The 24,235-nt window shown below is 41.4% G+C and overlaps 1 protein-coding gene across 6 annotated transcripts in view; it reads right to left on the bottom strand.

The window, feature by feature from the left end:
• The window catches only part of TBC1D8 (TBC1 domain family member 8), a 68,826-nt gene that overhangs the window by 31,373 nt on the left and 13,218 nt on the right, over positions 1 to 24,235 (bottom strand). Inside the window, exons 1-3 of one of the 6 annotated variants that reach the window (XM_086880433.1) lie at positions 17,626 to 17,739; positions 16,788 to 16,850; positions 3,667 to 3,777 (exon numbers count right to left, since the gene is read on the bottom strand). Coding sequence is in view for 2 of the 6 variants with exons in the window: in XM_086880429.1 (XP_086736555.1) it covers positions 3,622 to 3,777; positions 17,626 to 17,752 (283 nt within the window). In the remaining 4 variants the exon portion in view is untranslated. Of the gene's footprint in view, positions 1 to 1,508; positions 3,778 to 4,498; positions 5,683 to 16,787; positions 16,851 to 17,625; positions 17,871 to 24,235 lie in introns of those variants that run through there. The other 5 variants (XM_086880430.1, XM_086880434.1, XM_086880429.1 and 2 more) reach the window with 5 other exon arrangements.

Below are 24,235 nucleotides of genomic sequence, written 5' to 3'. Positions count from 1 at the left end.
AGTAATTAGACATGATAGGTAAAAAAGTAAAGGCAGTAATAGTTGCTTCTCCTTAGTGCCTTGCTTGTGATAGAAAGAAAAAATGATGAGATGAAAGAGACAAACAAATCAGACATGAATATAACAATAAAATAAATCTTAAATAAAAGACCCATTATCTCAAGATTTGTTTTGTGTGTACATTAGCAATGCATCGTGTTGCCTCACAACAACAACAAAAAATGATAAATTTAGGTGAGGATTTTCCACTTCCCTCTGCTCTGTTTTCCATGCAGAATGCCAGCTGTCAGGGAAACCTTCCAACCTTTAACTTCCCTGACAGGAAGGTCTTGTAATGGAACTTCTTAAATATCACTAATTAAGGTTAAATTTAAATTTTAAAAAATCATAAAATTAGATACACTTAAAAGCCCTTTAGGTAAAAAATACAAACTATATAAATGTTTAAGAATATTAGAAATACAGTAATTTTGTACCAAAATGGCTCCACGAAGCAAATACTGAGATGAATTTTTATTTCTAAGCAACCTAAAAGATACCAGGCATATGGTCAAGCTGTTGGGCTGCCTTTTGTGAAGTAAGCAGTGAGCAAGGTGCCTTTCATTGTAGCATCCACACTACTGGGACTGCTCTGAGCTTAGGCAGCAGCTATATCCCACAGGGGATCCTTCAATCTCTCCTGCCTCCCTTCAGGGTTTCTTTTCAAATACCAAAAGACCATTTTGGCCCTTTCAGATGGTCAAGCAAACTCAACTTTTTGAGTCCCTTCTTTATTTCTATTTCGTAGTTTGAAGTTGTTCTGTGATTTGACCCAAGCATTGCCGAACTCTTATTTCCACTCCTTATTCCTCTTCCTGTGCTGATGTTCTGCACAGCATTTTATTCCACCTTTTATCCATCTTTTTCATCTGCTCATGCCAAGTGTTTTGTCTAACCACAGCCTCATTCCTCAGAATCTTTTCTTTAAACCCACCTTTCAGTAAATCCTTTGCTCTCCCTTGCCTAAAACCTATTTTGCTTGACTGAAACTTGAGTTTCTGTTTTGCCCATGAGCCTTCTGAACGAAAAATTTCAAGTGGCTCTACACAAGGGGTGAGGTTAGCCTTTTTCTGGTTTTTTTTTCCCTGTACTGGTATAACATGGTTAACCATCTGGATTAAAACATCTCTGCCAGAACAGCCATGCAGGGATCAGATTTCCTAGCACCCCTCTGAGATTTGCAAATGTCTGCAACAGACCTGACCCTTGTGTATATATTATCATTTAAGCCTACAGCTCCAGGAGCAGAGAACTGCCAACATACAATGCAAAATATCACTTTAATTAACTGCGTAATGACACAATGGCTATCCACAATGAAATTACACTGGAAGACTGAAAGGAGTTCCTGAGGCTGCACCTTGCCCTCGTTATACCACAGCAGGAACTTTAATTTGACTCAGTGCTCCTTCCAAAGCTCGTAGGAGACTCCTAACACCATGTCTGTATGCATGAAATGCCTCACTCACACAGGGTAGAGCTGGGTGAGCAGTGTCAGCCACTTCTGTGTGGGGAATGTCCTTCTCCAGCTTCCCAAGAAGGGGTCAGGGTGATGCTCCTCTGAATCCTATTGCCAGCTCCCTCCTGGACACTCATGTCAGGGTTTCACAGTAGCAATATTATTCACAAACAGCTTCTGCTGCCATGCTTCTTTAGTTCTGTGCAGCTCACTGAATGTTCTACCCATGCAGCACACAAAACAGACCCCTCTGCTTTCCGCTCTGTTAGTATAAATCTCATTTTGTCAGGGATGAGCATCCATTCAGAAGAGCCAAAGAGAATTTTAGAAAACATTAATCATGGAAGTTTGTCTCAGCAAAATCCTTAGCCATTCCAACCCAGCAAGTTTGTCACTTGTAGTTCCTTAAAAAAAAAAAATTAAAAAAACCCAAAATAAAACAAAATCAAAAAATCAAACCAAATTCTGTGTAACCCACAGTAAGAATGTGGGTGGGGCAAGGATCAGCCTCAAAAAGTACTACTGCATATGTTCAAATAATCAGGAAGCCATGAAAGCAACACTTTTCCAGCAAAAGCTGGCTTCATCACAGGACTGTAACAGCATGAAGCTCTTAAATTTCTCCATGAGATGGCATTACCTAAATATAAAAAGGAGGGGAGGAGGGATAGAAAGCACAGAGCAAGTGCAAAACAAAGAAAACCTAGCCAAAACAAAAATAACCCAAATAGACTTTACGCAAGCTTCTTCACACACACATCTGGCCCAGGGAAAAATTCCCAGTATTAATGGGAAACATGCAGAGGGATCTCTGCTGAACCAAGAAAAAATTGTTGCATGTACAGAGGAAAGGGTTAGGGTGAATATATAAACGACTCTTCCATTTAAAGGACTACTGTGTCAAACACTATCAATGACATGTCAACATTTACATTATCTAATTATTTCATGGCCTGATCTGTATAAGAAAGAATAGAATAGGATAGCATATTTTCAGTTGGAAGGGATCTACAACAACCACAGAATAGGAAAGTTTGGAAGGGATCACAATGGGTCATCAGGTTCAACCTCCCTGGTCAAGGCAAGGTTATTCCAGAACACATTGCACAGGATTGTGTCCAGATGGTTCTTGAAAGTCCCCAGTAAGGGAGATTCCGCAGCCTCTCTGGGCAATCTGTTCGTTTAGTAACAGGCCCACGTTATCCTTTGTTTTCCTTTTGTTATTGATGCATTTCAAGAAGCACTCCTCGTTTTTCTTGAAATCCTGGGAATCATCTAGTCCAACTGCCTGACCACTTCAGGACTGACCAAAAGCTGAAGTTATTAAGGACATTGTCTAAATGCCTCCTAAACACTGGCAGGTTTGGTGGGACATCAACCACCTCTCAGAAGGCATCCTGTTCCAGGATTTGGCCACTCTCTCATTAAAGAGATTCTTCCTAATGCTCCCCAGTCACAGCTTTGAACCATTCCCAAAGAAAAACTGCTGTAAATTTCAATGCTAGGATTTTTTAGATGGGAGCAGAAGGCATAAGAACAACCCTGCACACTCGCCAAGCAACAGTGGGATGAATGGAACTTCAGATGGTTTCTACTAGGTCATGGCAAGGTTGATGCAATTCATGTCAATATCACGTTCCTGAAGATGAGCTTGACTTGATAAGTTGCAGAAATATTGCAAAAGGGATTAGGGCATCAGCAATTTGGCATTCCATCCCTCCCTGACAACTTTACCTCCTAAATCTTCAAAATGTTCCAGTTATATTTCATTACAGCAAAGTGTGTAAACAAGTGAAAGACCAGGCTGGTGAAAGCCTAGACTAGGTAGCTTCTTGCTGTAAGGGACTACTACTACTTTAGGAAAAGATATGCATAGGAACAGAACCGCAGTACTTTGCAACAGAAAAAATTAATGCCACAAACACCCCTCAGCTAAATAAATTTTCCACTGAAACTTAATGTTCCTAGGTAACACTTTTTCAGTGATTTTAACTGGAGGTTAATTTGGTTGTTAAATAAGCTTTCCACACGCACACAACTAGCTGGGGTTACCTTGAGCTTCTTGGACATGCAGACACTGAGCATGCTCAGAATCATTTTGGGGTTTTCTGTCTGTGACTCACCAATAGCTATGGCCCAGTAAACTTCTGATCCATTCAATAACTCACCACATGCAATGGCAGAGTAAACCTGTGAGCCTGGAACTTGGAGTAAAATTCTAAATGGAGCAACACGTGCATTAGAGTCTAACACGGCATCCAGGGCACCAACCAAGCGACCTGCAAAGAAAAAAGGGGGAAAAGAGGATTAATGCCAGTTTTCACTTCTGTAGCCTGCAAGTTGTTTCACATTTAAAGCCATGAAATTAAAATACAGAATGTAACCATAACAATTCTTCCCCAGTTTTATGCTGTCATTTACAGGTGTTCAGAATGCAAAAGGCAAACCAGATTAGAAGACCAGAAGCATATAGAATTCTCTGTGTTTCTGGTATTGCCTCATATATATGTATATAACCACAGAACTGAAGTGGAAAGACCTGAGGGCATCTTAAAAAGTAACTGTTCCAGCCCTGCTCTGAAGCTGGATAAATACACCTATGCTGTATTTGGTGTTTATCTAACCTGTTCTTCAAAACCTGCCACAATTAAGATGCAACAACTTCCCCAGGTAGCCTCTTCCACTATTTTCACTAAATATTCTTACAGACAAAAAAAAAAACCCAAAAAACAACCAAACACCAAAAAACAAAACAATAAACCAACAAAACAAACAAAAACAACAAAACCAACCAAGCTAAAAACAAAACAAAAACACAAAACAAACCAAACAAAAACCCAAACAAACAACCCTCTCCCAAACAAACAAGTCAACTACCACAGACTTAAACTTTCTTGTTGGAAATTAATCTTACTCCCTGGAACATGCAGAATAATTGGCCACAGGTACTTCTGATATTAATGTTCAACACAATGAAAAAGTAACATCATGGTTTCCTACCCTTTAATGATCTCTCTTTTTCTGAAGAAACCCAAATCACTTCATATCTTCCTTATGGGTCATGTTTTTCAAACAGTGCACTGTTCTTGAACTTACACTGGAATCTCTCCAGTGACATGACACTATCAACTGGACCTGATGCTCACTGCTTCTGAAGTCTCAGCCACTAGCAGAATGGAAAATCACCTCCTGTACCTTGCACACGTAACCACTGTATCCAAGAAAGCTTGCAGCAGTATCCCACTGTAAATCAGCACTTGATTTCAATACAGACAAATTCATTCTGAAGAACGACAGCAATTGCTGACCCCAAAAAGGACTTTCTGGTCTGGAGGACACCTGGAGTTCCTGGAGTTTCTTGTGACCCATTCCCCTCAGTTGGCAAAACCAAGCTATCCATGAAAAAGTGCCATGATTTGCATATGCAAGCTGGCATATTGAAGTAACTCCAAACTGGTTTATGGTGCTTACAAATAGCAATTCAGGGCAGCTTTATACTCAGTTTCCTGTGCATCCTGCAGAGACACAATCTCCTAAGGAAAGGAATGGCAGAGAGTGAGGAACAGCTTTACCATGTTTGTTTTATCCCTAGAGTATCTAGGAAGTTTTCTGCAATACTTCTTTTTCGCTTTGCACGTGTAACTTTTTCAACCTGTTTTATTTTTGTTTCTTCACCATTAACCTAACACAAAGGAACTGATCTCCATCTCCAAAAGGTTTGCCAGCCTTTGACACCACATGCTATTTTAAATGTGGCATTCTCCAGTCCATCACCCAGTGATTAATGGAAATAATGGAGACCTACAAAGTCCTAATTGCCATCTCACTTGGATGACAAACGACAGCTAATTAATTTGAGGATAACACAACCAAACAGCATTTCAACCACTTTCTGGTCTAGGAGCTGTAAGAAGCTCACATGGAACAGCATCAATAACCTGAGTGCAAAGAAAATTACGTTAAATACTTCCTCTTTGCATACACACACAACATCGAGGATGCTTTCAAAGTCAAGCAGAATTGGACACAATATATATTAAAACTGTACAGTGAAACATTATTTTTCAACAGCAGTTTGCTTCTCACTTAGATATGTGACCAGATACTACACCCATCTATTTAGAATGGAGATCCAAAATTGCTACATGCTCTCCTATACAAGAAAAAAGCATAAAAACTCATCCTAGTATAAAAGGTAGGAAAGTAGCTGTGCTCACAGAAAACAATGTGCAGAAAACTTTAATGTGCAGTCTTCAAAGCAGTAGGATTAAAGCAAGTAAGAGAGCATAAAATGATTCAGAGAACAAAAATATGGTTTAACTTTCAAATTTCAAAAGAATTGAGATGCCACAGGAAAGAAAAAGAAGAAATTTCTATGCTGTGCGTGTTTTCCCTTGATGATAGCCCTAGGAGAAAGATTTCTTTTTCATTTCACTAAAGTCATAGAAAAAAAGTCAACTAACAGCAAGTGCTACCAAGATCCCTAGAGAGTGCTTAATGAACATCTGGTTTGTGAAATAACTTTTTTCTTTCAGAAACCATGAAAAAACACATGAAAGCACAGAAGTAGCTGCTAAGTTTTGCTTTACTAATTCTTAGCCTGTGCAAAATTAATTCCTTTTTCTCTTCCTGAATAACAGACCAGAAAACCCAATTCCTCTTCTCACTTTTTACTTCTGCTTACAATTTCCATTTTGCTTACAAACTATTAAAAAGAAACCCATTCCTCCTTCAACTGTACAAAGAAATAATCACTTCACTTTTCTAAACTACCCATAGCTAAAATATGAACTCAGGATGACAAAGGGGAGCCAGAACTAAGATGCAAAGAGAAGAAAGAGTGTGTCCATCAAGATACCCGTGAGAATAAAGCCCAGGTGGCCTGCCCCCTCTACGAGGGCTTTGCAAGGGAACAGCAAGCCCACACATAAATCACTCTTAAGCCATTGCCATGGCTGACAGGGAGTCCTGTCCTGTCCCACCCCTGACAGGAGGGGCTGCACTGGGGTTGCTGCAGAGGGGATGTAAGGGCAGCAATGGAAAATAAGAGCAAGTACGGCTAAAGTTAAAGAAAATAAGAGCAAGCACAAAGAGGGGGTCCCATCCCCACGTTGGGGGCTCATTTATTTTTTGGATGAGAGACTGAGAGAGGTAGAGAACAGGTAAAAGAGATTACTAAGAATGCATTTGCAGAAGCATGAAAAGGATTCAACACTAATATATACACCTTGGCCAACATGATAATTTAGCAGAAACTGTGGTAGCAAGAAAATTATAAAAAATAGAGGCAATTTTTTTACAGTATAAGTTGCCTCATAATTCATTCAACGTAACTTTTGCATTATAACATTGAAAACCAACCAGCCTAAGGATCCCTGAGTGAAGAAATAAACAACAGTACACTGATTCTGAAACCTGCTTTGAAAAATACCCAGCTTGTGAGCAAACACCTTTCTCATAACGTGTCCAAACAGCTGGTTCCATGTAAGGGTCTCTTACAAAACAGAATCTGTTTAAAAAACAAAAGGGTATCTGGCTAGAAAGGTAAATTACATTAAGAGCCTCTGGCTCACATACTGATGCATCAGCTTGCCTTCAGTCAGGGTGACGCAGACCTCTTCCACAACAGTGAAACCATTTATACTTCAAGATAGCAAAAAAGGAAAAAGAAACAGAAGCAAAGAGAACTGCTAGCCTGTTTTTCTTACCAAAATGCTTTTTTTTTTTTTTTTTTTTTACTTTTACCCTATATGAGATAAAACTTTTGGGAGGAACTTAGAGTAGCTCTTCCCCTTTAATGAGCCACTTAACCAACTTCTTGTCTGTTTTCTGACCTCCCAAGACACAGAAATATTTTGGGAAAAGCAATTAACTATACAATAACCATACTATGGAGAGCTGCAGACATGGGTTTACAAAGACTTCCACGAAAGACCACTGACAGAACATTGGAGGTTCCTAAGAAGGTGCAAGTTTCTTCAAGCAGAAAGAATATTTTTAGGCCTAAATTCACATGCAAATATCTGGTATAATATGCATACTTTTAACACATATGGAGAAGAAGACTGGAGAAGTGGAAAGACACTTTCCTACTGAAATTACATGTTTCTCCTCAATGAATCTAAACACTTTAGCTGGAAGCTGCATTTCAGATAGAGGCAACATCATCTATATTTTTCAGAAGTAAATTTATAAAACGTATCTGGAAACTCATTAGAAATCCCATGCTTTACATGGTAGTTTCTATTTCACTGAAACTAGTTTCATGCAAGAATGAAACTTGAATTTCTTCTTGAAAAATTTCTTTCTTCTTGAATGAAGAAAACTGGATACCTTCAAGTAACACAAGCCTGTTGTACTTCCGATTCCACATCTATATGTATCAAATGTACATGCATACTATGGATACAATACAAGAAACAAATTGAAGCATAAAAATTAGCAAGAAACAATTTCAAATTCTACAACAGGTAGATACTGTCTCTCCTTTACAGAGGTCAACCTGTAACCAGATAGAACACAAACAGGACATCAAGCACTATGAATTTGCTGAGCATTTCTTCACACACAAACAAACAAAAATATTAATCAAGGATATTTCTATAAGGATCAGGTTCTCAAATGAACTATCAAAAGTGCACTACTCCTCATCTTTGAATTCCCCCACATAAAGATAAAAGACCCCATTACAATTTATCTTGTGTCATGTTCATAACTAATCTAGAAAAAGGAACATGTTTACACTAAGTTAACTCTACACCAGCTTCTACTAAATGCTCTATATCTTTCAAACTAAAGAATGCAGGCTCCTTTCCTGAATCACTGTTAATCATCCACACAGGATTTCTGAAATAGTTTTAAACTTCCAAGACATGGGGCAGAGGGTGAGTAAAGTTGAACTCAAACCAGAAACTCAAACTGAAAACTATCTGTTATTTCCATCTTTGATGACAATATTCAAGAGGCAGTCCAAGACACCCTCTACTACATACAGCAAAATTATTTCTACCTACCTCCATCATATATTAAAGGCCTTGAAGGGAAATTTTTTGAGAACTACTCAAAAATGGGGTGGCCACTTGGCTGCAAGGCAGAGGGACTTGGATTGATGACTTAGGAGTCTGGGACTAATAGGTTAATAAACCCCTCCAAAAAACCCCAAAAAAACAACAAAAAAAACCAAAAAACAAACCCCACCAAACCAAAAAGGGAAAAGGCCAAAGCTGCCACTGCTATTTTTTTTTTCTTTCTGGGGGAGGGAGGGGGTTGTAGAATGAAGAGGGAGGGAAAGAAGGAAAGAAAAAAAAGGAGATTTTAATCTAAGTGACAAGGACACCTGCAGTGTCACAACACTCAGCATTGTTACTCTTTCAGTTCTACTTATTTTTTAATTAAGACATCTAGTTACCACTGCCAGGATCTTTTGATTAACATGAACTCATCTATCCATTACAAATTGGGGCATAAAAGCCAATGCAGTTCAAAGAAGCAATTTCATGCAGTACCTGCAATTGGTCAGTAAGAAATTCTGATGTCACTTTTAAAATCTGGGGAGCAGCGGGTCAGATGCATAGAAGCAGCTGTTCCCACACAGCCCTGAACTTCCCAAATCAAGCATTTATACCCTCTCTACCACAATCAAAGGGGTGACAGAAGACATAGTCCTGCCTGCATCTCCAGCATCCTGGGGAACTCAGTCACTGTACAAACAAACTGACTGCTGCAGAAGCTTGAAGCAGAGAGAAAACTGTCCTTCCACTTCTCCTAAGTCTACTTTGAAATAATAATAATAATAATAATAATAATAATAATAATAATAATAATTGAGATTTCCATTGCACCTGAGACCAGCTCAGGTGCACAATGTGCAGCAATTCCTGATTTAAGAGTATCTGCCAAATCTAGCCCTTCCAAGAAAACAGGCACAGGACCACCACCACACAAGGACTCAAACCAGATTGCCAAGATGCTCACTGACTCCAAAGCTGAGGTTTTTCTCAGCTGCAGGCACCAGGCACTTCCAAAGTCAAGAAACTTACGGCATCACATGGTCTCTAGGGACTGCAGCAGCTGATCTGCAGGGACATGGAGAAGAGTACTTGGTGGCTACACTCATTTGTATCACACTAAAGTCATGTTTTAAAGTACTCATACCCTCTTTTTTTCAATCAGACTAGGTTATTTTTGTAACACAAAACCACCAAATTGGGGTATTTACAATTACAGCCACAGACCAGCATTGCTCCAGTGCAAAACCATGAAGTGAAAAGCTTCAGTGAAATTCATGCTTGGGAGCTCACTGCTGCTTGCTACATCTGCTCCACCAGAGAAAGCTGGAGGCAGAAAGAAAAATGAGCCCAGTTGTCTGAAAAAAGCTGTACTTTTACTGGAAAGGAGAAAGCTCTTCCAGGAAGTGGAAGAAACTAACAGTACAGGTTGCTTCCCAATGGCTGCAGTTTTATAAGGAGAGTTAATAGCTGCAAGAATCACTCTAAGCTGTTTAGGCATGTGAATTGGGAGAAAAGAACAAATAAAACAATTCAGATGATCATAAAAATAAAGGTGGGTTTTTTTTAAGGACAGTGAAATTGAACCAACAGTTTCAATAAAGCAGAATAAATCTTGGCTCTTTGAGGCAGAGAAGCACTTCATATTTGGAATCCTAATTACACTTCTCCACATAGCTTCCTCCATCACAATGATCTGCAAACAATTAGAGTCTCAGAAGAACCAAGATGGGCAGCAATTAGCCATGCCATGCCAGAGGAGGCAAGCAAACTGGCTGAAGGAACAGCCCACCACCAGGCAGAACACAGGGAGGGACATGTGGATGTACCCACTCCCTACCCCCTGCTCTCCAGCTGGAACAGAAAGATGCTTTTCACTCCAACCAGGATAAGCTCAGCCTGACAAAAGGGCACTCCTGGGAGAGCACCAAATAGCACAAATCGCTTGCCTGGCTCTGCAAGGCATCTCAGAAACTCACCCTAGGACCAATGTCCTTGCTGAGAGAGGGATGGGGAGACTATGAAGCTGATTCTCATCAGGCCTCAGCCACCCCACCACACAGGAGCCCTAACTTGTGACCACAACCCCATGGGTAGCCCAAGGCAAGACCCAGGGCTAAGATGCAATGAGGACCACTGTAGGACCCTATGAGGACACTATCCTCACCTCTTACAGCCCACCTAGAGAGTGCCAGGCTCTGGGCATTACAGGCTAAGTTGGAAGCTTTTGAGCTGCACCAAGGTAGAATAAATACAGCCCATGGCAGTGGCCATGAAGCTACTGTTGGCCAGTGGTGGCCCCCAGCATAAATGTTTGGGGACACCTCTAGATCTTTCAGATCTTCTTGATTTGATTTCTCTGAAATTTCAAAACTCAGATGTTTAGCAGCTTGTTGATTTCACCCAGGCCACCCTAAAATCCATGTTTCTGATGGATAATAACATTATAAGGTGTGCAAAGCTGCTAATAACAATGGATTAATGCAACCACACTGTCTTTGTTGAATTTTTGCAAAAATATATAAGCAGGTTTTGATACAATACAGTACCCATTCAAAAGTATTGATTACACTTCTACCATCAGAAAAAAAAGAGCTGCAGAACTTTTTAGGGTAAGTACATAAGAAAAAGGATGCAGGGGGACTCCTCCAACGGCTGTAGGAAGGCTCTGTTTCCTTTGAAACGATAAGGGCTCACCACACTGAAAGATAAGCACAGACAACATTAGATTTCAGCACAAAGACCTAATGCTCCAAGTATTTATTCACCCAGGAAGATACCAAACATCCAAGTCCTTACATTACTTGTAGCACAGACCTTGCCAGATCAAACACTGCCACTGGGTAAATTTGTTTCTGTTGAATTGGGACTTTTTTCAATCTGGTATGTAGAAACAAATTGTTAACAAATTACTTAATCATTATGCCTAGGTCCCAGTGCTCTGGGGGGAAGATAGACAAGAGAAATGTGAGGAGTTCAGGCATTTCCCTGTGGGGGTTGGTGTCCCATGGTCCCCATGACTCCTATACCCCTGGATGTAATGCTGAGTGCTTGTGTCAGACCACCACATGCAGATGGAGACAGAACACAGGAGGAAAAAGTGAGATGAATTATGCCCTGTCTCTCCTGGAGTGGTGGAAATGGCATCCCCACACTGGAGCACCGATTATTTCTCCCCAGCACTGCTTCCCTAAGTTGTTTCCCCAGGTGGGCATGCTGCCATGGCAAAGCACTCACAGCTGCTTATCTCAGTCCTCTGCCATCAGTCCAGTTCAAGCCAAGCCTATTTTTATAGCCCTGAAGGCCACAGAGCCAAATGCTTTGGTTCTCGTGTTACAAGTAAAAATACCTGAAACTGTTTTCCACCTGAAAATGGACAAGAAGATGGGATATACAAGTTGCTGCTGCAGCCCTCTAAATTATTCAGACATGCACTACTACTTGGGGGAATATAAAAAAGTCTCTCTCTTTTTTTGCTGGGTGCTGTAAATAATGCTGAATAGACCAAACTAGTGCTACATTAACTCTGACATGCCCAATTATTTTATAGGGAAGACATTTTTTCCTATGAGGGTGGTGAGACACTGAAATTGTGGCTGCCCTATGCTGGAAGTGTTGAAGGCCAGGCTGGATGGGGCTCTGGGCAACCTAGTGGGAGCAGTCCCTGGCCATGGCAGGGGGGTTGGAACTCAATGGTCATTAAGGTCCTTCCAGCCCAAATTATTGTAGGATTCTCCTGCCTTATTCTGTGCCATTTGGCCTCCACAGCATGAAAATAAAAAGCCACTGTAGGTGTTTACTGGATTAGTCTTGCACAAGTTCAATCCCTATGCAGACACAACCCAACCCCTCTTTTCCAAGCACAGGTACTTCCTCACCTTTAATATTAGCATTGAACACACTGCTAACATTTCAACACAACCTGCATTTCACCTTAGCCATCTCAGCACTACAGCAGTGCTCAGGAGCAGGAAACTTACCCCAGAAATGCAGGCAGAGGGGGCCAGAGTGGCACACACTGCTCAGGGGGCTCAGAGGTCAGGAACTGGGGTTTGCAGCTTTGCAGGTAGTAGCCTGGCACCCTGCTCCCCCTATCCTTCCTGCCAGCTCATGCCTTGGCCAAACACTGACAGAGAAGCCATCCTCTTTGGAAAGCACTTGTAAGTATGCATTCTCTTTTAAAAAAAATGTTACGGTAAAATAAAGAGAGAAAAAAGGAGAAAAAAAACCTGCTGATCTGAATTCCAGTTGTGGGCAAGGCTAGATAATGTTTTGACAAGAGTCCAAGCTTTCAATAAAGTATGCATATTTCTCCTTCTCCTGTGCAAGGCTTCAGAGAGATGTTTCTAAAGGAAACAAAACCATGAATACCGACAGTAACCTTTACCAATATCCTTTATTAACATCAGTATTGTGGCATCTTCTTCTCCTCAAACTGCTTAATTTAAAATGAAAGTGTTGTGTTGGATTTGAGGCTTTTTCATTAGCACTCAGATTGAGCCTAACTTATTTTGGTATCCTGAAAATATCTTAAAACAAAAAGGAATGCTTTTTTGAAAACTGTATTGGGATAGACCTTTTAATATGATTCTCTGAATATGCTACTCATTTTGCCTTTTGCCCTTCCAGGAGGTAAAAAATACTATGGGGATTCTCATTTGCATTTCCTAGTAAAAAATCCAGGTCTTCATGTATTTTGGACTCTCTTCTGCTACAATGTAATAAACAGGGGCAATCTAGATAAATTCTCCACGTGAGTTGCTGGAATCTTCATCTATGAAGACCACTATGGTCATCTTGCTGCCTTTCCCAGAAATAGACTCCATTATGAAATTATTTACTTCAGACCTTGGGAGATGTGCAGGGCCACTAAAAGCTGTGGTATTGACAATGATTACAGAACTGCTTGGAGAGTAGAGTATGAAAAAGCAGCAAAAAATCTTTTAATTTGTAATTTCCAGGAAAAATTTCCAGAGCTTATCAATAACCATTTGTCTGTATGCCTTAAAAAGACTGACACCCAAGCAAAGGGAAAATAAGGAAGAAAGGTCTTATCACACAAACTAGTCAGTTCTCCACTCACAACCAAGAGGTACTTGGAAGCTGAGTTTAAAAGCTATAGTCCTGCAAGAATTTTATTTAAAAGAAAAAAATAAATCCTAAGATGGAACTTGGAAATGTATTCACCACGCCTACCATGTTTATTTTTATTAAAGCAATAATAAGGTTTAGATTCATATATAGAAGACGCTTTTTTTCTGCCAGTCTATTATATTTAAAGTTGTGAACCATAAAGTTTTGTAAGAGCTGAAAAATAAATTAATTTTCTTTTAAAATGTTCGTCCTCTTCAAGTTCCAAATAATGCAAAACTATATCCAGCTTGGAAAGTACCCTAAGCTGAAAATGGAGGCTGGAAGAAAGGTAGGGAAAAATATCATAGCTAAATTAAAAACATGGGTAAAATGGGAACAAAACATAATCTTTTATTGATCTACTTCAAGGAAGAATTTAAAGAAGCACTGCATCTCAACCAGACAAAAAGCTGCTTGAAACAAGAGTTCATTTTAAGGTCTTATTTAACTTTATTTATAAAAGGAAAGATTCACAAGTGTTGCTAAGTGGGTTTTTATATGCTAAGAGTGTGTAATGTGAAGTACTGTATCAACAAAAACTGCAACACTAGCTGCTTGGGAAGAGTGAAAGACTACTCTCAGTCCAGCACTCATGATGAAATCTTTCCCAACACATCCCAGAGCAAGCAGTTTTGCTGTCAAAATGTAGAAAACAAAATCAAAGAGGAAGGTGCATGAAGGTTTCAACATTCTGTCCTAAAAATTAAAGTAGTGATTCACTTAAAGACTAAACCATCTTGCAGTATTTACCACAAGGCATTTGACAGTGTTTTTTACTACTGTCATATCAAGCTTATTATTAATATGTAACCTCAGAACCAAAGACATCAGCAAGTATTAAATCCAACTAACTTTGATCTGCTAATCATGGCTACATCACAAGCCTTTTCTGTAGGGATCACAACAATGCTCTCCAATTAGGCAAAGAAAATGCCAGAATCAACAGACATTGATGAACTAAATATTTTTTTAAATCGTTGACTTTAGTTACTAATTAAGAAATTATACTTCAGATTTTTAACTTTTTCTAACCATTTTCAATTTCCTTATTAAGTCTCTGATCCAGCAGAGCTGTCAAGTAGAGATCCAGGGAAAGTGGCAAGTTAAGCACTTTCTTAGGGATATGGTTTTTCAAGTAAGACAGAAACCAGAATGAGACTGGTCAAGTAATGAAGAGTAAAATGCAACCCCCATCACTATTTGTACCCTCTGCTTGCAAGCCCAGCGTGCATTTGGAAACTGCCCTAGGACACAAATTAAGTAACAGTAAGAAATGGAGTCTCTTACTTACAAACATCTGCTCAGCGTCTGACAAAAACAAAGTACACAAAGAAACACAGATATGGGGAAAAAAAGTGCTTTTGTGCAAGAGACCATCTTTAATGCATTCTTCCTCAGGAATTAAATCCACATAAAATACACCCTCCAGCTGTGCTAACTTACTATTACCTAATAGTTAAAATGCCCTGGTAGGAACAAAGAAGTGTCCTAGAAGAAAGACAGGCAAATATGATAATTGGGGCATAAAACAGATGTCCTCATGCAGGTTCAGTGCAAATACCATTTGGGGCAACATGCACAAGGGCAACTCAAGCATTGCACACTTCTACCCTGCTGAAAGCAAATTATGTCACAGGTGGTCAGCTGCCCCATCTACACTTGTATGAAATCTAATATTCTGAGAGTTTTGTTCTGCTGATCCTACACGGGTTTAACACAGCCTCAGGATATGCAGCCTCCTCCTCCCCGCAGGAGCTAAGAGATTCTCTTCTACTGTGGCACCTGCATCTTGTGAAGATGTACAGAATCTTCACATCTTTGAAACTTCTTCCTTTTCATAAAATGTAACTGCAATTGGCTAGGGAACAAGGTATTAAAGGGGAAACAGATCTGGATATTGTTCTCACTACTTAAGCTTTGCTGCCCCAGTAAAGTAAACAAAAACTTCTAACTTTTGGCTTTACCACTTGGTAGATCATACTCTGAAATATGGCAGAGCTTTACTGCCCTTCTGACAGTTTGGAAAAGACAGGAACTAAATAAGTGTCTCTATAGTCATGTACAGCAAGAATCAGAAAATAGGTTTTGCACTGAAAGCAAACACTTACCAGCAAAACCTTGCTGTTTCTCAGTACCCATCTCCATTTCCTTCATTGCAAGTAAAAACTGCAAAAAAAAAAATTACACTATCTAACCCCAGCTATATCTAATGCTCTGTAACTCTTGCATGTTGGTTTTAGGACTCAAATTTCTAAGCCCCTTCAAATACAAACGTTTACAAATGGTTTAATGAACTGTCAGAATTTACAGCTCCCTTGGAAAATGTGCAAGGCAGCAATGGCTTTCCTTTGCCAGCCAAAAGAGATCTCAGCAAGCCTGTGCACTGTAGATTCAGCAAAATGATTCACCTGAAACTTAACCAGAGAGAAAAGCAGTTTGTTTGCTTTAAGCTTGTAAATTTCTGTAGTGAAAAGCTCAAGCGTAAGGCATTAACATTTGTGAAACTGAACCTCATGATTGTCCTGGACCTAAATCAAGCAGCTGTAAACGGCTATTTTTAACTCTGAAAATTAATCCACATCGTCTTTACTGTCACAAAAGAGTGGCCTGACTGCCACCCGGGCAAGCAGAAGAAAATAGGAGGTTGAGTGTTTTAACTTGCTGGCAAAACTTCCATTTCATTAGTAATACATTGATAGCATGAGATCTACTAAGCCACAGTTCAGTTTTGTACACTTTATGGACAGGTAGGATAAGCTCTGATTTTACGAAAAACAAAAAATTAAAAACTAAAAGCAACAGTGCAGAAAGCAGTATTATCAAATGGAGTTCAGGAAAGAAAGCTTTAATAAGATAAATACCAAAAGTGGTAATTCAGCTTCTTAAACTCCATAGAAAATAGTGATTTTGAAAATACCTCACAATTCTTTCAAACATATAAGCTACCATTAAAAATTCTCACTTTATAATATTCAAAACAGCCTCTTTCACTTTTAAGTAAGAACGACACAGTTAAACTATATTAATTCTCTAAAGCATTGTTTATTTGAACTCAGTTGCTGCTGTCTTTGAACCAAAAGTTTGGCCCAAATTCCCTGAGCTACAACGTCAGCGCAGCCTAACACATCATTCTCGCTGGAGTTACTCACGGATCTACACTGCTGCGAGGGTACAGCGTGATCCTTCTCCGTGTTTATCCTTCATACGCCAATCTGGAGTGCCACATGGATATAACGTGCCGGAACCAGACAGCCACCAGAACCCGTAGCGTAATTAGCGCAAAAAATAAGACAGAACGCACTTTGCCACAACACCGAATTAACAACCCCCGCCCCGTAATGTCATGTATCGTGCAAAAGCCAGGAGTTCTATATGTACTTATATAGCTCTCGTTGTAGAAAGGGGAGGCGAGCCGTAGGTCGCGGACGGTACCGGGGGCTACAGGCAGCACATCCCACTGTGTGCCCCCGGCAATGTGCACCTCTCACCGCCGGCCGCAGGGACCTCCCCGGGTCCGGCGGGCTGCAGCCCCCGGGGGCTCTCCGCAGCTGCATCCTCCGGCCACGGGCAGCGGCTCCGCACCGCCTGAAGGGCTGCGCGCCCGCCCTTAGCCACGCTGAGAAACCCATCGGGAGGGGAGCGCGGGGAACTAACAATACAAGTGGCCTCAGCGCTGCTCAAGGCTACAGAAACGCGAAGCTGCTCCCCAGGCAACTGGCGGGGAGCCGGGGCGGCCCGCACCGCCCGGCCGGCGGCTGCCCCCGCACCGCCCGCGGCGGGGGACCCGCGGTGCCCGCGCTACCGCCGAGCCGGGCCACCCGTGCACGGCCCGAACAAAGAGGCCGCTCCCGCTCTCCGCAGCCCGACCTGCCGCCGGGTGCCCCGGCGCGGCCAAGTTCCCCTGGGGTAGACGCAGGGGGGATCTGCCCCCCGGCCCGGCCCGGCCCGGCCCGGCCCGGCCCGCCGAACCCCCGCGCCACCAGGTACCCGTGAAGCGGCCGCCGCCGTCTCCGTGGCCCCGACGCCGCTGCAGGATGAAGTAGCCGCTGCTCTTCTGCGTGACCCACAGCTTGAGGGCGTTCTTCAGCAGCACCTCCTCGGGCTTCAGCCACATCTTCCCCCGGCTCGAAGTCCCGCTCTCTCCCCGCTCGGAGCCCGCCTGCCCCGCACGGCACCGCACCCCGGCCGCCCGGGTCACATCGCCCCCCGCGGGCCGCGCGGCGCCGGCTCCGGCTCCCTCGGTGCGGGCCCGGCCGCCGGGGAGGGGCCGAGGGAGGAGCCCCGGCACGGGCCGCCCTTCCCGCGGCGCCGGGGGCTCGGAGCGGCGGGGCCGTGCTGCTCCGCGCCCTCGGAGGGGACGGCGGGGAGCTCCGGCCGGAGGGAGGGGGAGCAGGGGGGAGTTCTGGTTCTCCCTTTCGGGGGTTTATGGCGCCCCGAACCGCACACAGAGCCCCACACAGAGGCCCGCTGGGGCTCCCGCGGTGCCCCGGGGTCCTGGAGGATGGGTCTAGGTCAGGTCCCCGCACCCCCGGCATGTGCCCCGCTGGGGGCTGCTGCACAGGAGTGCGGGAAGGAAAGGGTGTCCTGGGCTTGGAGAGAGGTTGGGGGGCGGGGGTGTCTCTGCTTTCCTGTTTCCTTCTAGATCTAAGCCTAAAGCGTGAACCCGCAGCTGCTTTGGTATTTAAAGGCCGGTGCTTGAAACGTTGTCTCGCAAGGGAAAAGTCAGAATCTTAATTTTACAGTTCAGTTTTTTTCTCGTTTTAAAAAATAATCTGTCACTGCTTGCGGTTGAGCTGTTGGCAGGATCGTTTGCGAACCTGCACAAATGGTTACTGCTGCAGCACGTTTTGCTGGTAATCCTGTGACACTGTATCTTACATTTTTATTAACACAGATCGTCGTTAATGAGAGTGGTGAGACGCTAGAACAGGTTGCCCAGAGTAGCTGCAGATGCCTCATTCCTGCAAGTGTTCAAGGCAAGGTTGGATGGAGCTCTGATCTAATAGATGTCCCTGCCCATAGGAGGGGGGTTGGAACGAGATCATTAAGATCCCTCGAAACACAACCCTTTCTATTATTCTGTGATAAAAACATGACCGGTGTACTTTCTTTCCATCACATTCCTTTTCCAGTTAACTGCAAATATTAAATAAATACAACAACTGAATTAGCAGGCTGCTAAACCTCACACTTCTAGATTAAAGACCTCAGTCACAGTGGTTTTTATCACACCTAAATTTAAGCAAAGATCCCTCTAAGTAATGAATTTTGATTAGGGATAAAGACCTGAGCTTCACTTTCCCAATTTCTGCCTATTGCTAAATGGGTTGTGTACCAGCTCTTTGAAAGGTACCACTGCTGCAGTGCTACTTAGCACAGCCAGCAGTAATTATTAGCTGGGAATTGGAAGGTGCCCATGTGGACTGCTTTTGAGTTCCAGTGGGATCATTTAATAGTCAAAATTCTGTACTCAGCTGCAATCTGGTAAACACTGTGTGATCTGTGTTCTTTACAATTTCTAGGTGAAGCAAAGATTTCATTTCCATACATAGAATAGCAAGCAAGCACTTTGAGCATATTATTTGTCTGACAAAAATAAAAGCTGTCAAAAGGAGAAGATGGACATCCACATAATAATGTATTAAAAATTAATGAGAACGTAAGAAGAAATTACTTTAAATGCTCTTGCAGGATAAGAATAGCTCAGAGACTTCCGCTGCCCCCAAAACTATCCTGAAGACATGTAAGTATTGAAAGTTTAAATGCTTGGTGAAGTGAGATGGTGAATATTTCTTCCCTTTGCAGATACTTGAATATTAATTTCAGGTTTTGTTTGGGTTTTTGGTTTTTTTTTTTAAGCAGCTTTTTCAACACATAGAACTGTTGGAAGATAATTAACAAAGAATCTCTGAGAAATGGCTTCAGAGAAGCAATAGGGGAATGGATGAGATGAGAGAAAACTTATTCAGGATGACAGAGGAAAACAAAGCACTTTGTAATGTATTTTATAATAAAATAAATGCATCTACTGAAAGCAGGAGCACCCTTCTTTCCCAATATGGCATTGCACATGGCAGTCCCTGACATCCTGAGGCACATCTTCTACCTGACAACTAGACAGTCTTTGGCAACAGCTAAGAATAAGTTTATTTCATGAAGAAGGTCCTACAGTAATGTATTAACTATTTTCACAACCAGTATTAAAATAGGATTTGGATGATCTGAAGTTTCCTGTGAAGCAATAGTTCTAAAACTGGTGTCTAGAGAGGTACATAAAACCAGGGAGGATGGGAATCTAGTAGATTATGAGACAAAAACCATTTCTAAAAAAAAATAAATCTTTTATTCTAAAATTAAAAAAATATTCTAAATAAAAAGCAGACTGCTTTTTATTTATTCTCTGATAAAATCCAGAAAAGATAAGAATATCTTACTCAATTGCTTGAAGGTGCTTAAGGTTACTAAAGAAAAATAGCTTTAAAAAATAAAGATATATTTGAAAGGAAAGAACAGAAAGAAAATGATGTTTCTGGCCTTATACCACCCTTAGCACACACTCTGAAATGACTGTGTTTGTTATTTATCATGCTATGTATCTTTCTTAAATTTCAGTACTAGTAGCACAAGGCAGGGAGTCTGCCATTCAGATTATGTTGGAGCATCAGTCATAGCCAGAATAAACTGCAGAGATTCTGAGCATTCATGAAAGAGTACAGACGGCAGAGGGAAGCATCACAGGGAAAACTCTGCTTTTCCTTCTTGCCTTTGTCACTGATTGCCTTCCCAGCACTAGTCATGCCCTTTAGCTTCCCACGGCTTCATATTTTTCATCCATTAAACAAATATATAATTTTTATTCTGGGTGTCACTGAGGTGCTCAAGGAAGGCGAATTCCTTCTGTGCATAAAATGAATGATGGCTGGAAAGAGGCAGCCATGGTGCTCTGGGCCTCCTGCCTAGCTGGCCCTCTGCAGAGGGTACCAAACCCTCCGAGGGGGCTGGCAACATGAACAAACATGGGAGACTGTGAGTGTGCAGTGCTCTAGGATAGGTTCCAGGGCTTGCAGGTACATGATTGCAGCTGATGCACATAAGGGCTGCTACAAAAACAGGCTGTCCATGCTCCCTCCCTGACTCCTGTCAGACTTTCTTTAGTGAATGGCTGTAACTAGTTAAACTAGTTGAAAACTTTCACTTATTAAAGTGGTTTTGGCTAGGTTAGTTCCTTAGTTATGTTGTGACTGCAGGAAAACTAGGGTAAAAGTGCATGTCCTGGACTGAGGGAAAGAAACAGGCTGATCTTTCAGGAAGGAGACTGTAGGGAGATTCAGTTGCATTTATCATGAAATGGGAGCCTAAAGTTGAAGTTTAATTTATTTATACTTTAAAAAGGAAAAAAAAAAATAAGGGCTGGAATTTAGCTATCATTCTGCAGGTGCACAGTCCGATCATTTCCATGTTTCCAGTTTTGATTCTTTAACTTGTACCTTTATTAGTGTCTGAAAAACCCTGATCAGCGAGCTGATTCAATTCCCAAGACAGAGTTTCTGAAACTGTCAGATGACCCAGAGTTTGGACTTATTGGAGAAAGCAGTGAGTGCAGAGAAATAATGTTTAGGGTGCTAGAGAAATAATACACATTAGTGAATATAACATGAGAAATTCAAACTGTTGGTTAATACATCTAGGAGAAAATAATTAAAACATACTTATTTCAGGGAAAAAAAAAAAAAAAGAAAAAAGAAAAGCACCTCACAGAGATTAATTAACAGCTGCTGTTTTCAACCCTTTATTTTCTGCAGCCCCTGAAATATTCCACTGCAGCTTCAACCTCCTGTAGACCAGTTGCCAGCAGGCATCAGTACATTTATTTTTCTTTGTGGCATCTCCCCTTGAAGCCATCTGCCAGTGCAGAGACCTGCAGCCCCTGGGCTGAAAACCACTGAGCACTCTGAGAGCAGGGAAATGATTTTGCTGAGGAAATGAAGCCACAAATCTTCAGATTCACCATATTGATATGTGGCTGGATTTTGAGAAGACTTTATCTCCCACCTGCACCGAACTAAGGAGAGATGTAGTGACACATTGGGTTAGTGCCCAGTGGCAGCCTTAAGCCCTCAGCACACTGCTCCAGGCACTGGTTCACTCTTGAATGAATGCTCAAAATCCATAATACCCCACTGCTCAAACTGGCAGGCTTTCCATACCACGTTGGATTATATTTCCTGCGTTGTGTAGACAAATCCTCTTCACAGACCAGGTAGATAACAGTCCTCCTCTACAGAAGTCTGATGGGACCATTCTTGATATATCATATTAATTTCACACTACTTCAGTATTTGAAAAATGTATATCTTGTGGAGGCACATTAAGAAAAGAACAACAGGAATTATGAAGGATTTAAATCTGACTTGTGAGTTCACATTGCAGTGGTGTGATATATGTGTAGCTCAGCTGAAACTGACAACTGAAGTGAAGCACAAAATAACTGCCTACAACAGCCTGAGTGTTAAATACAAAGAAGATGATGTATTTATTGCATTTAAAAAATGCATTAAAAATCACTAAATGCAGCATTAGAGGTTTGTTTGTTTGCTTTTTTTAAAAAATGGAAGATTAGATTAAGTACTAAGCTTCTAAGCAAATCAGATTGATCTGAAAGTTTTTTACTGTGATAGCACACTAAGAACCAGACTAGAGGCATTTTAGAAATAGTGTAAGATATATAATTTCATATATGATGGAGTTACTCCGTGATGTTAACTTTGTGATCAGAAAGATTAGGCAACCAAGCAAGATACCCTCTGCCTTCTAAGCACAGGTAATGACTTTTTTCTTCACAAGAAATCCCCTACAAGAGGGGATTTTTTTAGAGATGCTTTGAAAGGCTCTTCTGCAAGGTTTTTTCCTGTCAGACACCCTCCCAGATATTGTGCTGTTGGAATAGAGCCATGTTTGCTTCTCACTCACAGAAAGTCCACTTCAAGTTTGGCAGAAACAAGAGGGCCCAAAGGGAAATCACGGTAGCTCACACGCAGATCCCAAATCCTGGCAGCATGCCTCCATTGAAACAGGACTGCAAAGACCCCTCCTGCCAGACAGATCAGATCCTGGGAATCTGTAAAAGCAGTTCTTAAGCTCAGATCTTTTGAATAGATTCAAGCAGAATGTGCATTTTGGTTTGAAAGGGTCACAGAAATGTAGTAGTCAAGGTCTTCCACACAGAGAACTGCTGAGCTTCAGAAACACTGAAAACTGCCTGAGCATTCTCAGCTACATCTCCAAGTAATTTAATCTTTGTTGTCTTTCTCCTGTAATGGCAAAAGCCAGTTAATGTTTATGGGACCATATGTTTTTGTCTTCCTGCCTGTTCTAGCAAAGAACAAAACTGTTACAACCTGTAATTAATTCCAGAGGTTTCATTTATTATCTCTGATTAAATTAATGCCTATGCAATAAAGAAGATATAAGAAGATAAAATATACTGTCAGGAGCAAGTGTAATTAAGTTATAAGCAACACTGTAAAAACACATTAGAAGTCTTGACTCAGTTTTATGCAATAGTATTTCCTGGCTTTTTCCCTGTCAATAACATTATAATGTGCATTTTTATATTTCAAGTACCAGCAATAGAACATCAATATGCAAAATGATTATGTGGCTGATTCCACTTCTTATTTTACTTCCAACATCACTTCCTCACTTCCAGTTGCAAAACCCACTTCTGCAATTTAGCACTGTCAAAGCTCTTCTGGGAACCTCACAGTTACTGTGACACTGGAAAGGTCATCACATTTCAAGGTGTTTAACAAACATTTCCTAAGAAAACAGCCTGTCTCAGGACATGGGATTAAAATAATATGTACATGTGGTTTAAGGCAGTAAACACTTCACCACAGTATCATTAAACTTCCAGTTCTCCAAAACACTGGATGAAAAAAATCAATCCCTTAGCCCTTTACTCATATATAGTGGATCCCTGCAGAGCACACAGGTGATAGAGAGGAATCCAAGGCACAGGCTTCATGGCCACTGTTTCCCAAAGGACAGCAGGGGAGTGAAACCTTGTCTTGCCCTGCTCACTACTTGACACCCTCTCCACCAGTGCTTTATAATGTGCCTGCACTCTGCCAGAGCTGAGTCACACCTGCTTTCCTCCCCACCTTCAGTAGGTGCAAAGACCTCTGTTCAGCACAGAGGTAATGACCCCAGGAAGCTGGGAGGAGATGATGTAGATTACTTCCGTTATGATGGAAAGAAGCAGGTATTTCTCAAGTTACTGCCCAGGATGCCCTCTCTTCCCATTCTCATTTTCATTCTCAAGACACAGCTATGGGTAGATACCATACTCTCAGGATTTTTATATTCTACCCACTTTGTCATTGAGATAAGACACTAAAATTATTCTGGTACAAAAGAAGAATGGACAGCCCTATATAAGAAATTATATTCCAAGAATACAATTTATTTACGGCTTGGCGTAAGTCACTGCAGTGTAGTGGGAATGGAAGGGTTGGCCTCCTAAAATGCATTTTTGCTCTTCTTTAGGGAGAATTAATCAAACAGCTAGTGATTTTTCTACCTTTTGGTAGATACA

Source organism: Cyanistes caeruleus, chromosome 3 (genome assembly GCF_971803275.1).
Source record: "Cyanistes caeruleus chromosome 3, bCyaCae1.hap1.1, whole genome shotgun sequence".
In the NCBI taxonomy this organism is placed as follows: domain Eukaryota; kingdom Metazoa; phylum Chordata; class Aves; order Passeriformes; family Paridae; genus Cyanistes; species Cyanistes caeruleus.
This window is presented reverse-complemented; position numbering and strand designations above follow the sequence as displayed.